The sequence below is a fragment of the Emys orbicularis genome, chromosome 6, assembly GCF_028017835.1.
Source record: "Emys orbicularis isolate rEmyOrb1 chromosome 6, rEmyOrb1.hap1, whole genome shotgun sequence".
NCBI classification, from domain to species: domain Eukaryota; kingdom Metazoa; phylum Chordata; order Testudines; family Emydidae; genus Emys; species Emys orbicularis.
In genome coordinates, this window is record NC_088688.1 from 128,356,835 (window position 1) to 128,369,502 (window position 12,668).

Consider the following 12,668-nt stretch of genomic DNA (forward strand, 5'->3'; position numbering starts at 1 on the left):
CTGCTATTAAACATCTCCAGTGATGGAGATTCCACAAACACCTGTCCGGGATGGTCTAGATCAAGCGTGCAGGGGACTGGACTAGATGAGCTCTCGAGGTCCCTTCCAGTCCTACGATTCTGTGATTCTACACAATTCTCTATTGGCATAGCAGTATCTTCCCCGTCTACACGGCTGTTTTTAGCAGCGTCATGTGCCACTGCTGGAGTCTTTCCCTGCCGCAGGGAACAGCTCCAGCAGTGGGGAAAGGCTCTTGCAGGGGGGAGGCAGCGGGGAAAGGCTCTGGTAGCTCCCCACTGCTGGAGCCTTTCACTGCTGTGTGTAGTTACACATCTCAGTATGGACACAGCCTGCTCTTTGCTGTGGCATGTGACCCCACACACCCTACATCAGCGGTGGGCAAACTTTTTGGCCCGAGGGCCACATTGGGGTTGCGCAACTGTATGGAGGGCTGGGTAGGGAAGGCTGTGCCTCCCCAAACAGCCTGGCCCCCACCATCCGCCCCCTCCCACTTCCCACCCCCTGACTGCCCCCCTAAGAACCTCCGACCCATCCAACCCCCCCTGCTCCTTGTCCCCTGACTGCCCCTTCCCGGGACCCCCGCCCCTAATTGCCCCCCGGGATCCCACCCCCTTATCCAACCCCCCGCTCCCTGTCCCCTGACTGCCCTCTCAACCCCTATCCACATCCCAGCCCCCTGACAGGCCCCCCGGGACTCCCACTCCCAACCCTCCCTGTTCCCCATCCCCTGACCGTCCCCCCAGAACCTCCGCCCCATCCAACCGCCCCCTCCTCCCTGATGGCCCCCCAGGATCCCCTGCTCCCTTACCCAACCCCCCCGCTCTCCATGGCTGCGAGCTCCTGCTGCTGGTGACACCCGGCCAGAGCCAGCTGTGCTGCCCAGCGGGAGCGGCAGGCCAGAGCGCGGCCCACGTGGCTTCAGGGGAGGGGCCGGGGACTAGGCTCCCCGGCTGGGACCTCAGGGGCCAGGCAGGATGGTCCCGCAGGCCGTAGTTTGCCCACGTCTGCCCTACATGCTGCTGTCAGTGAATGTGCAGCGTAGACATACCCATAGTGTGGTACACTTGTTACCTCTGTCATGATCCTGTACCAGTAAGCATTTTCTTCCGTTATTTTTTCTTTTCTTTTTGTTTTAACAGGACAAAAGCCAAAAGTTTCAGAAAATGATTTTGAGGATCTATTATCTAATCAAGGATTTTCAGCTAAATCTGACAAAAAAGGAACCAAGACAATTGCCGAGATGAGAAAGCAAGAAATGTCTAAAGACATGGACCCCTTAAAATTAAAGGTTTGATGTTTAATAATAAAAACCGTTGTTTTGATTCAAATATAAACATAATTCTGTTACTTCCTACTATTGATGGTAGAGTGGGGGAGGATACAGTGAAGGATAAAAGAGAAACTGAAGAGATACTTGCATCTGAAGAAGTGAGGTTCTTACCCACGAAAGCTTATGCTCCCAATACTTCTGTTAGTCTTAAAGGTGCCACAGGACCCTCAGTTGCTTTTTGAAGGGATACAAAGATGGTAAAAATTGATAATAAAAGTTTACATGTGTTTCCACCCATGTGCGGAATAACTCGGAGGAACCTACTGGTCTTAATGCATGAATGTATATCCTAATTGGTTAGCGTAACCAAGATACAGTGGACAACTGGGGTATCAGTACAGAAGAGAATGATTTGCTCAGGAGAGAGGGTTTGTTCTGTATTGGCATGCTTTGAAGTGCAGATGGTGGTAAAACTCCTCTCTCAAGTGTATGATAAGATAAAAAGGTGCAAAAAAAGAAAGGGTAACTTATGCTGTGGCTAGTCTGTTACAGGCCACCTAATCCAGAAGGGGAGGTGGACAAGGTAATCCTAGAACAGATCTAACGCCCATTTCACAAGAAATGATTGTAAAAGGATTTTGAGAATTTGAAAATGACTAGGTAAAAAGCAGCCGGTAAAATCTCATGGAGAAATTGAATATGGGGGAGAAGAGTGTGAGAGAGCGGGACAGTTCTAAAGAACATAATTATGAACTCAGCTGAAAACAAACCAAGGTACAAACAAGTAAAATCCTGATGTGTGTGAACTGAAGTTTTACATCTAATGCAGGATTTTCTCCCATAGGGAGTACAAGGGCCTGGGTTTCCCATTTCATTAAAGAGCACGTCTTGGTACAGACTTGGCTAGACAAGCACAACTCACTTTTTGACTATGGAGAAGATGGGAGGGTGCATTTCTGGTCTGTGCCAAACTGGGAGAGCTTGGGTCAAAAGGTTTTCATTGCTGTCAGGTCCACTCTTTGGCAGCTAGAGCCTTGTTTTATTACCTTTTCTCCAATCAAGTGCAGTTTCACTAGTGCCCTTTCAGCGAAGGGGTTCAGGGCTATGGTGCTGTGATGGCTGTGTCTGATAATACAGAATTATGGCTTGTGGAGAACAAAAACTACTTGAGAATCACTTTATTAGGGCAGGTCATTCATTCTCCTCCCAGTGGCTCTCTGCCCCTCTATCAAATCCACTGAAAATGGACTATTCAACTCATATTAAAATTACTCTTTCCAGTCTCCAGGGTGGCATCACCCCCATGTGTATTCTGATCCGATTTTGTATTTCTTCCTGGTACATTACTTGCAGATAAGGTTAAATGGTAACATTTACTATTTAGTTTTGTAAAACATTGTGAGGATAAAGTATGTAGTTCTGAACAATATTAATAGAAATAATCTCTGGGAGGAAGTGGGGAAATCAGCTTATTAATGGCATATTCCAACTCGTGTCCATAGGTTGGGTTGAATGCTTTTTTATGTAAAATACTATAAATAAAAAATAGAGCCTTTTACCTGCCATCACCGGTGTTAGTAGGGGAGATGGGAGATATTCCATACTGTGATATTACAATTTAGAGAGACTCCCCTTACTGCCATAAGGATTCTATATTGATTGATGTAAAGATCATTCTATAAAATCAACTAAGAAAAGGGCATTGTTAGCCAATTGTAGTTCAAGGGGCAATCTAGTACAGAAAACTTCAATTTACTCAAGCAAGCCATATGAGTGTACAAGTCTCAAAACAGCTTAAGACCCTTACCTGAAATTTACAAGTAAAACAAGATTTCTAGCACTGGAATGGACAACCTGTGTTACCATGGGATTAATTAGTGTAACTAAAATGAATATTCTGCCATGGTTACTTTGTTCAGATCACTTCTTGTCATCTATTATACAGTTTTTACACTTAACTTGTTAGGAATCATTCCAAGAGAACTGAATTATTATCTAAGAAAGAGCCAAATAAATAACTACGTATAAACATGCTGGTCCTCGGCTAGCAGACTTGATATATCACTGTTGGGTTCCAAGGCTAAGCATGGTGTCCACTCTGTGGAATTTGGATGCACGATTAAGATCATATTTGCAAAGTGCTCTCAAAACTTTTGAAGCCCAAGGTCCAATTGTCTTGTTTTCAATGATGGGAGAGGAAAGTATCTTCAAGCGAATTGGAAGCACCATTTAAGGCAGCTGCAGTCAATTTGAATTTTTCTAATTTTGTTTCAGATTCTAGATTGGATTGAAGGAAAAGAGAGAAATATAAGAGCATTAATATCCACTCTTCACACTGTGCTCTGGGAAGGGGAGAACAAGTGGAAGCCAGTTGGCATGGCAGATCTAGTTACCCCTGAACAAGTAAAGAAGTACTATAGGAAGGCAGTACTTGTGGTTCATCCAGATAAGGTGAGTAGTTTTCTTGGGTATGTTAAAGGCTATTTATCAAACTGGTATTACCAAATGTGACAGACCCAGACCAGTGGGGTACAGGAGTCTGGTAGAGGGCAAATATACTGGTCACTGGATGAGTAGTTTTCTGTTCCCTGAGTGACCAGAGCAGGGGCTCTGCTAGAACCAGTTAAGGCAGGCAGGCTAATTAGGGCACCTGGAGCCAATTAAGAAGCTGCTAGAATCAATTAAGGCAGGCTAATCAGGGCACCTGGGTTTTAAAAAGGAGCTCACTTCAGTTTGTGGTGCGAGTGTGAGGAGCTGGAGGACTGAGGAGCACAAGTGCTATCAGACACCAGGAGGAAGGTCCTGTGGTGAGAATAAGGAAGGTGTTTGGAGGAGGCCATGGGGAAGTAGCCCAGGGAGTTGTAGCTGTCATGCAGCTGTTACAGGAGGCACTATAGACAGCTGCAGTCCACAGGGCCCTGGGCTGGAACCCAGAGTAGAGGGCGGGCCCGGGTTCCCCCCAAACCTCCCAATTGACCTGGACTGTGGGTTTTTCCAGAGGGGAAGGTCTCTTGGCTGTTCCCCAACCCACATGGTGAATCTCTGAGGCAAGAAAATCCGCCAATAAGCGCAGGACCCACCAAGATAGAGGAGGAACTTTGTCACACAAATTAATTCTGCAATCCTAAAAGGAAAATCTGCTACGCTTCCTGCTTTTGAACAGACACCCACGCAAGCACGGCAAGGCTCGGTGGGGAAGGGTTTGATATTGGCAGGGACAATAGGCTAGTTTCTGGGCATTTTTTCAGTCCACTTTTCTGCTGTACGGTTATTGTGTTGAACTCTGACACTTCTAAGGTGGCAGCATCAGACTGTGGAGATAAGGGTCTCCAGGGAAAGGAGAGAGAAGAGGGTCTCCAGCAGCTGGGCTGGACAGTAGTGCTTAGTGCTGCCTTACTCATCAGCACCTGTTTGGTGAAGAAGGAATGAAGTGGAATGGATTCCCTTCAGATGCAAAGGTTGAGAAGCACTTTTACCACCACTCATATTATCATTCACTAGACCCAGCTACATGGGTGCTTGGCCAGCCACATGCTCTGCCTTCCTTCCGTTTGTTGTGTTGTCTTCTGAAGTTAGCACACCAATGAGACCATGCAGTACAGGAATTCAAGTCTCACTCCTCATCCATAACACAGTGATGAGGTGTCAGAGCAGCCGGGGCTGAGTCCTGCCCTCACCTGAACTCCTGCCCGTCTCGGTCCCACTCGGATCAGTCTGAGAAAAGCCCAGTTACTGGAGCAGAGTTCTGTTAGGTTCTGGACATCTGCCAACCAAAATGCAGATCAGTGTAATCGGTGCTTAATCTCTACTTCTTGAATGGGTCTTGGGGAGGGTCCTCCAACTCCCAGGCCTCCCAGAGATTTCAGTGGTCCCATGTAAGCCACAGCAAACTGGATATAAAATCTGCTGAAAGGTCCTGGTGGGAATTATGTGGCAGCTTCCAATTTCAAAAAAAAAAAAAAAATACAAAAAAAGAATAATCCAATAAACACAGTAGTCCCTATGTAAATGGTGATTATATCTACATTATCTGTAGTGTTGGCAATAACACTCCTGTAAAAAGCAACAGAGGCTCTAGACCAGCAACACCATCACAGGACCTCACCAGATCAGCTACATCATCACCGGCTCATTCACCTGCACGTCCACCAATGTTATATATGCCATCATGTGCCAGCAACGCCCCTCTGCTATGTACATTGGCCAAACTGGACAGACACTACGCAAGAGGATAAATGGACACAAGTCAGATATCAGGAATGGCAATATACAAAAACCTGTAGGAGAACACTTCAACCTCGCTGGCCACACAATAGCAGATGTAAAGGTAGCCATCTTACAGAAAAAAAACTTCAGGACCAGACTCCAAAGAGGAAACTGCTGAGCTCCAGTTCATTTGCAAATTTGACACCATCAGATCAGGATTAAACAAAGACTGTGAATGGCTATCCAACTACAGAAGCAGTTTCTCCTCCCTTGGTGTTCACACCTCAACTGCTAGCAGAGCACCTCACCCTCCCTGATTGAACTAACCTCGTTATCTCCATATTGATTTATACCTGCCTCTGGAAATTTCCATTACTTGCGTCTGATGAAGTGGGTATTCACCCACGAAAGCTTATGCTCCAATACTTCTGTTAGTCTTAAAGGTGCCACAGGACTCTCTGTTGCTTTTTACAGATTCAGACTAACATGGCTACCCCTCTGTTACTTGACTCCTGTAAAAATATTAGGGCAGTTCACCCCTTTCAGGGCTCCTGTTCGTGGCTGTGTACAGATGTAGGAAGATAACATTGCATCTCTTGCACTTGGTTCACATTTTCATTCTTTTCTAACAACGAGAGCAAGAATTAAGGAATTTTTAAAAAAAGAAAACTCCGATTCTGGAGCATAATCCCGCAGCAACCTTGGGTTGCAGAATACACGGGGCCTCGTGTTTATGCCCATCTGAGCCAGGATGAGTTAAAATGGAGCAGGTGGTGTATCTGCAGTATTGCTGTGCACGCACTGGTTCCCCAGACCAATTTAGATTGAGGTCCGTGCTGCAACAGCAGAACTTCCTCCATGACTTGGTGTATTTCTTTGAGGGTAAAAAGTCTAGGAGTGTTCATAGTCAGCAGTGCATGTTCAACTAGGAAAGTCGGACTCCAACATAAAAGAATTTAACAGCGTTCTTGGAAATCGCTCTTCAGTTGCATTGTGGGGTACTAATGTAAGAGCTGCCGTGCAGTAGTTTCTACCTAAATTAGTTTTGATTTCATTTTTAAAGAGCCACTTGCTGAAAATGAAGATCATTAGCTATAACTCCTTTAATACAAGATAGAAACTTTAGTATGACTTCAGTTACATTATGCAAATTAGACTAAAAATTTATAGACTCATAGACTTTAAGGTCAGAAGGGACCAATATGGTCATCTAGTCTGACCTCCCGCATGATGCAGGCCACAAAAGCTAACCCACCCACAACAGAATCTTCCAGCCTGCGACCCCTGCCCTATGCTGCGGAGGAAGGCGAAAAACCTCCAGGGCCTCTGCCAATCTACCCTGGAGGAAAATTCCTTCCCGACCCCAACTATGGCGATCAGCAGAACCCCGAGCATACAGGCAAGATTCTACAGCCGGACCCTCATTTTACCCGCGATGGCACATTAATGCCTAATTGACTAAAATCACGTTTTTCCTTTCAAACCATTCCCTCCATAAACTTATCAAGCCTAATCTTGAAGCCAGAGAGGTCTTTCGCCCCCACCGTTTCCCTCGGAAGGCTGTTCCAAAATTTCACCCCTCTGACGGTTAGAAACCTTCGTCTAATTTCAAGCCTAAACTTCCCCACGGCCAGTTTATATCCATTTGTTCTCGTGTCCACATTACTACTGAGCTGAAATAATTCCTCTCCCTCCTTGGTATTAATCCCTTTGATATATTTAAAGAGAGCAATCATATCCCCCCTCAGCCTTCTTTTGGTTAGGCTAAACAAACCGAGCTCCTCGAGTCTCCTTTCATAGGAAAGGTTTTCCATTCCTCGGATCATCCTAGTGGCCCTTCTCTGTACCCGTTCCAGTTTGAGTTCATCCTTTTTAAACATAGGAGACCAGAACTGCACACAGTACTCCAAATGAGGTCTCACCAGCGCCTTGTATAACAGAAGCAGCACCTCCCTGTCCCTACTAGAAATACCTCGCCTAACGCATCCCAAAATCGCATTAGCTTTTTTCACAGCCACGTCACATTGCCGACTCATAGTCATCCTGCGATCAACCAGGACTCCGAGGTCCTTCTCCTCCTCCGTCACTTCCAACCTATGCGTCCCTAACTTATAACTAAAATTCTTGTTAGTCATCCCTAAATGCATCACCTTACACTTCTCACTATTAAATCTCATCCTATTATTGTTACTCCAATTTACAAGGTCATCCAAGTCTCCCTGCAGAATATCCCGATCCTTCTCCGAATTGGCAATACCTCCCAACTTTGTGTCATCCGCAAACTTTATCAGCCCACTCCTACATTCGGTTCCGAGGTCAGTAACGAATAGATTGAATAAAATCGGACCCAAAACCGAACCTTGAGGAACCCCACTGGTGACCTCCCTCCAACCTGACAGTTCACCTTTCAGTACTACCCGCTGCAGTCTCCCCTTTAACCAGTTCTTTATCCACCTCTGGATTTTCATATCGATCCCCATCTTTTCTAATTTAACCAATAATTCCTCGTGCGGCACAGTATCAAACGCTTTACTAAAATCGAGGTAAATTAGATCCACCGCATTTCCTTTATCTAGAAGGTCTGTTACTTTCTCAAGTTGGTTTGGCACGATCTGCCTTTCGTAAACCCATGTTGTAATTTGTCCCAATTGCCATTCACCTCAAGGTCCTTAACTACTTTTTCCTTCAAAAATTTTTCCAAGACCTTGCATACTACAGAAGTTAAACTAACAGGCCTGTAGTTACCCAGGTCACTTTTTTTCCCCTTCTTAAAAATAGGAACCACATTAGCTATTTTCCAGTCCATTGGTACCACCCCCGAGTTTACAGATTTATTAAAAATTATCACCAAGGGGCTTGCAATTTCTCGCGCCAGCTCCTTCAATATTCTAGGATGAAGATCATCCGGTCCGCCCGATTTAGTCCCATTTAGCTGGTCAAGTTTGGCTTCCACCTCTGATACTGTAATTGCAATCGCCCCTCCTTTATTCCCCTCTGTCCCGCTCCCTCTATTCCTAAGCACTTCATTAGCCTTATTAAACACCGACGCAAAATATTCATTTAGATATTGTGCCATGCCTAGATTATCCTTAATCTCCACTCCATCTACATGCTTCAGCGGTCCCACTTCCTCTTTCTTTGTTTTCTTCCTATTTATATGGCTATAAAACCTCTTACTATTGGATTTAATTCCCCTCGCGAGGTCCAACTCTACACGGCTTTTGGCCTTTCTCACCGCATCCCTACATGCTCTGACCTCAATAAGGTAGGTTTCCTTGCCGATCTCTCCCCTCTTCCATTCTTTGTACGCTTTCTGTTTTTTCTTAATCGCCCCTTTGAGACGCCCGCTCATCCAGCTAGGTCTAATTCTTCTGCCTACTAACCGTTTCCCCTTTCTCGGGATACAGGCCTCGGACAGCTCGTGCAACTTCAGCTTGAAATAATCCCAGGCCTCATCTGCCTTTAGCTCTCTAAGTATGTTAGCCCAATCCACTTCCCTAAGTAGTCGCCTTAATTTATTAAAGTTGGCCTTTTTGAAATCGTAAACCTTAGTCACAGTTTTATTTCTGTTAATCCTTCCATTTAGTTTAAACCGAATTAGCTCATGGTCACTTGAGCCAAGGTTGTCCCCTACCACCATTTCCTCAACGAGGTCCTCACTACTCACCAGCACCAAATCTAAAATGGCATCCCCCCTTGTCGGTTCAGCTACTACTTGATGAAGGAATTCATCTGCTAGCACGTCTAGGAACATCTGAGCCCTATTATTGTTACTAGCATTTGTTCCCTAATCTATGTCCGGGAAGTTAAAGTCCCCCATGATTACACAGCTCTTATTAGTTTTTACTTCCTTAAAAACATTAAATAGTTCTCTGTCCGCATCCAGGCTAGATCCCGGCGGTCTATAGCACACCCCAAGCAGTATCTCAGGGGAGGCTCTAGTAGTTCTTTTACCCAGTGTGATCATTGCCCAGACAGACTCCGTCTTATCCATTCCATCACTTATTATTTCTTTACATTTTAGCTCATTATTGACATACAGTGCCACACCCCCACCTTTACCTTTTTTCCGGTCATTCCTAAACAGCACATACCCTTCCATACCTGTACTCCAGTCATGACTACAGTTCCACCACGTTTCGGTTATTCCTATGATATCAGGTTTCATTTCTTGGACCAGGAGCTCCAATTCCTCCATTTTGTTACCTAGGCTTCTCGCATTGGTGTATAAACATCTTACCGTATGCTGTCTATCCTTTCTCCCATTAGTTATGCACTTTGGTACGGACCCCGTAGTGTCCATCCGCCCCCTCCTTCTTATGTCCAATTCCCTACCCCTATCTATATCTGTGCTTATCTCTTTGCCCTCTTTTTCAGTGTTGGAATCTGGCGTGGAGATTAACTGGACATCTCCCAACCGTCTCCCCCAAGTTCCTAGTTTAAAGCCCTTTTGATGAGATGAGCCAGCCTCCCTCCCAGAAGTCTATTTCCTTTCCTACTCAGGTGAAGTCCATCCCGTGAGAACAGCTGTCTGTCCCCGAAAGCCTCCCAGTGGCCATACATCCCAAAGCCCTCCTTATAGCACCACTCCCTTAGCCAGCTATTTATCCTCACAATTCTGTCTGCCCTTTGCTGTCCTTCTCTAGGAACAGGCAGAATCCCACTGAAGATAATCTGAGCCTCGACTTCCTTAAGCGTCTTCCCCAGCCTGGCATAATCTCCCTTGATTCTCTCTAGCGAGAACCTAGCCATGTCATTCGTTCCTACGTGAAGGACGATCAAGGGGTTCTTACCTGCTCCTTTTAGGATCCTTTTCAACCGCAGGTCCACATCCCGTATCTTAGCGCCCGGCAGACAGCACACCCTTCTGTTTTCTGGGTCTGCCCTGGTCACAGGCCTGTCTAACCTCCTCAGTAAGGAGTCCCCAATCACATAAACCTGCCTTTGCCTGGGGGCAGCGCAATCTACCAATCTATCCCCTGTTCCCTGCGGCCGTAACTCCTGTCTGTCTCCATTTCCCCTTATAGTCCCCCTATTGCCATCCTGTATCCTCCTGGGGCCGAGTATTGATGCTGTCTCCATCAACTCCTCCCCCCTGTCTATTGGACTAGCTGCCCTTCTTTTCTTCCTCTGCCTCCCACCATCAGTTACCACCTGCTGCGTCCCCTCCTCGTTAGCCAAACACCCAAACCTGTTCCTGAGTTCTATTTCCCCCTCACTAGCCCTCCTTTTCCTTGGCCTGCTTCTCACGGTCACATGCTTCCACTGCTCTTGTTCTCCCCCCGACATTCCCCCCTCACAGACCATAGCCCCTGCTTCCACCTGCACCCTCGAGCATTCCCCTTCAGCCACCCCTTGCCTTTGCTCCATTAGCTGCTCAAACCCCCTTCTAAACTCTACCAGGGTCTCTACCTGCATCTCCAACCCCCGAACCTTTTCCTCTAACAGGGCAAGTAGGCGGCATTTCATACCTCTGATCAGGTGCACCTGCTAGGACTATATACATACCGCAGCTGCTACATGCTTTCATCTGCATTGTGTCCCCTGCTGCCTGGCTCATGGCTGCTATGGTCTCTGCCTGCAGCCTCTGGAGTAACAGAGCACACCGGCAAATTATAATCCTTCAGTGCCATTTAAACTCTGATTTTGGTATATATGGGGACTTGGGGAAAAGGGAATTACAGGTTCTGGATGAAAAAGCCACACAAATTTACAGCACTGTATAACAAATAAAAGTAAACAGAAAGAGGCTAAACAAGAGACTGTGTGTGAATTTCACTGTTAGTAAAATGCAGTTTTTTCTCAAGCCCTGCTGCAACTCTTCACATTCTTTAGACTTCTGCAGTAAGCTTCTAATACCTGCTCTGTTTGTTTACAGGCCACAGGACAGCCTTATGAACAGTATGCCAAAATGATCTTCATGGAGTTGAGTGATGCGTGGTCAGAGTTTGAAAACCAGGGATCAAAATCCCTTTTCTAAAACTTCATCTGTACGGGATTTTCAAAATGTATGTGCAGCAAAATGGAGTGGAGTATTGTTAGTCTGAATTTCTTATCTCTAGGATTTAGGAAAGATTTTTGCATGATTTCAGCACAGTTTGAAATCATACACTCAGAAGTGGGTGATACATTTTGTAAGATGCAGAATCCAAAACATACACAGATGCACTCAGAAAACAGCTGCTCAATGCTTCAGAATCTTAGCCTGAGAACAGATCTTTCCATTCCGGTTTAAATATGGTGAAATAGAAATAACTTTAATGATGTCCACTGATTTTTGGCGCAATGGTATCAAAAGCGTAAGCCATTCCAAATCCACTGATTTTTTTATTTTTCTTTAAAAGAAACACACAACCTCAATTTGTACTTTATATTTTCAATAGTTATATGATTTGATTTTGATGTTTGGTGCCGTCGCCTTATTCTAAGTGCTTTAGTTATATTATCAGCAGTGAATTTGCTCAGCATATCTTTTTGTTGAATCTATAAGAGGTGTACATTTTCATCTGTATTTTGTGTAATCATTCAGATAATCATTCTGTAAATAATTAAAATATTTTCTGACAATACCTGTGTTCCTTACAATGAATTGACAGTTGCTTAGCCAAAAAGCTCCCAGTTATGGGAAAGTCAGCCAGGGTTGTTCTTGGGTTTTTTTTTGTTTTGTTTTGTTTTTAAATGCATATCATGAACCTGGAAATAAATCTTAGCTTTAATATAAGGACTGCACATTCTAACTTTTTGTTATTTATTATGAACTTTTGAAAGGCACAACTAGGACTAGCGTTTATTTTCCTACTCTGTGAATTTCAGCTTTTACTCGTATTTTTTTTCCCCAGTGGAATGTGCCTTCCATTGGCGTTATAAATACCATACTAGAAAAAATGTTGACAGTCATTTATTCCGAAACTTGAAATGTGAGCACAAAACCGTTTACTCTGCTTTGATTTGTCTGTTTTAACTGAGTCAATGTTATATTGTTAGCTATCCTCTTGAAAGCATTTCCTGTGCTTATGCTGACAGTGGGATACTTATGTTGCATGTCTGAGAACTTGATTTTTAGAAGCCTGCATGCACACAGCTATGTATGCAAAGAACCAACCAGTGTGTATAGTTAGGACATCATATACTTGATGTACACTGTGAGTGCATTGGCTGGTGCAAGCCTAGT

At 44.9% G+C, this 12,668-nt stretch overlaps 1 protein-coding gene across 1 annotated transcript in view; it reads left to right on the plus strand.

Moving 5' to 3' along the window:
- GAK (cyclin G associated kinase) overlaps positions 1–12,169 on the plus strand; it is a 116,258-nt gene extending 104,089 nt beyond the window's left edge. Inside the window, exons 26-28 of the mRNA XM_065407060.1 lie at positions 1,161–1,309; positions 3,566–3,742; positions 11,376–12,169. Coding sequence (XP_065263132.1) covers positions 1,161–1,309; positions 3,566–3,742; positions 11,376–11,477 — 428 coding nt within the window. The 3' untranslated portion in view covers positions 11,478–12,169. The remainder of the gene's footprint in view (positions 1–1,160; positions 1,310–3,565; positions 3,743–11,375) is intronic.
- Positions 12,170–12,668: the final 499 nt, after the last annotated feature.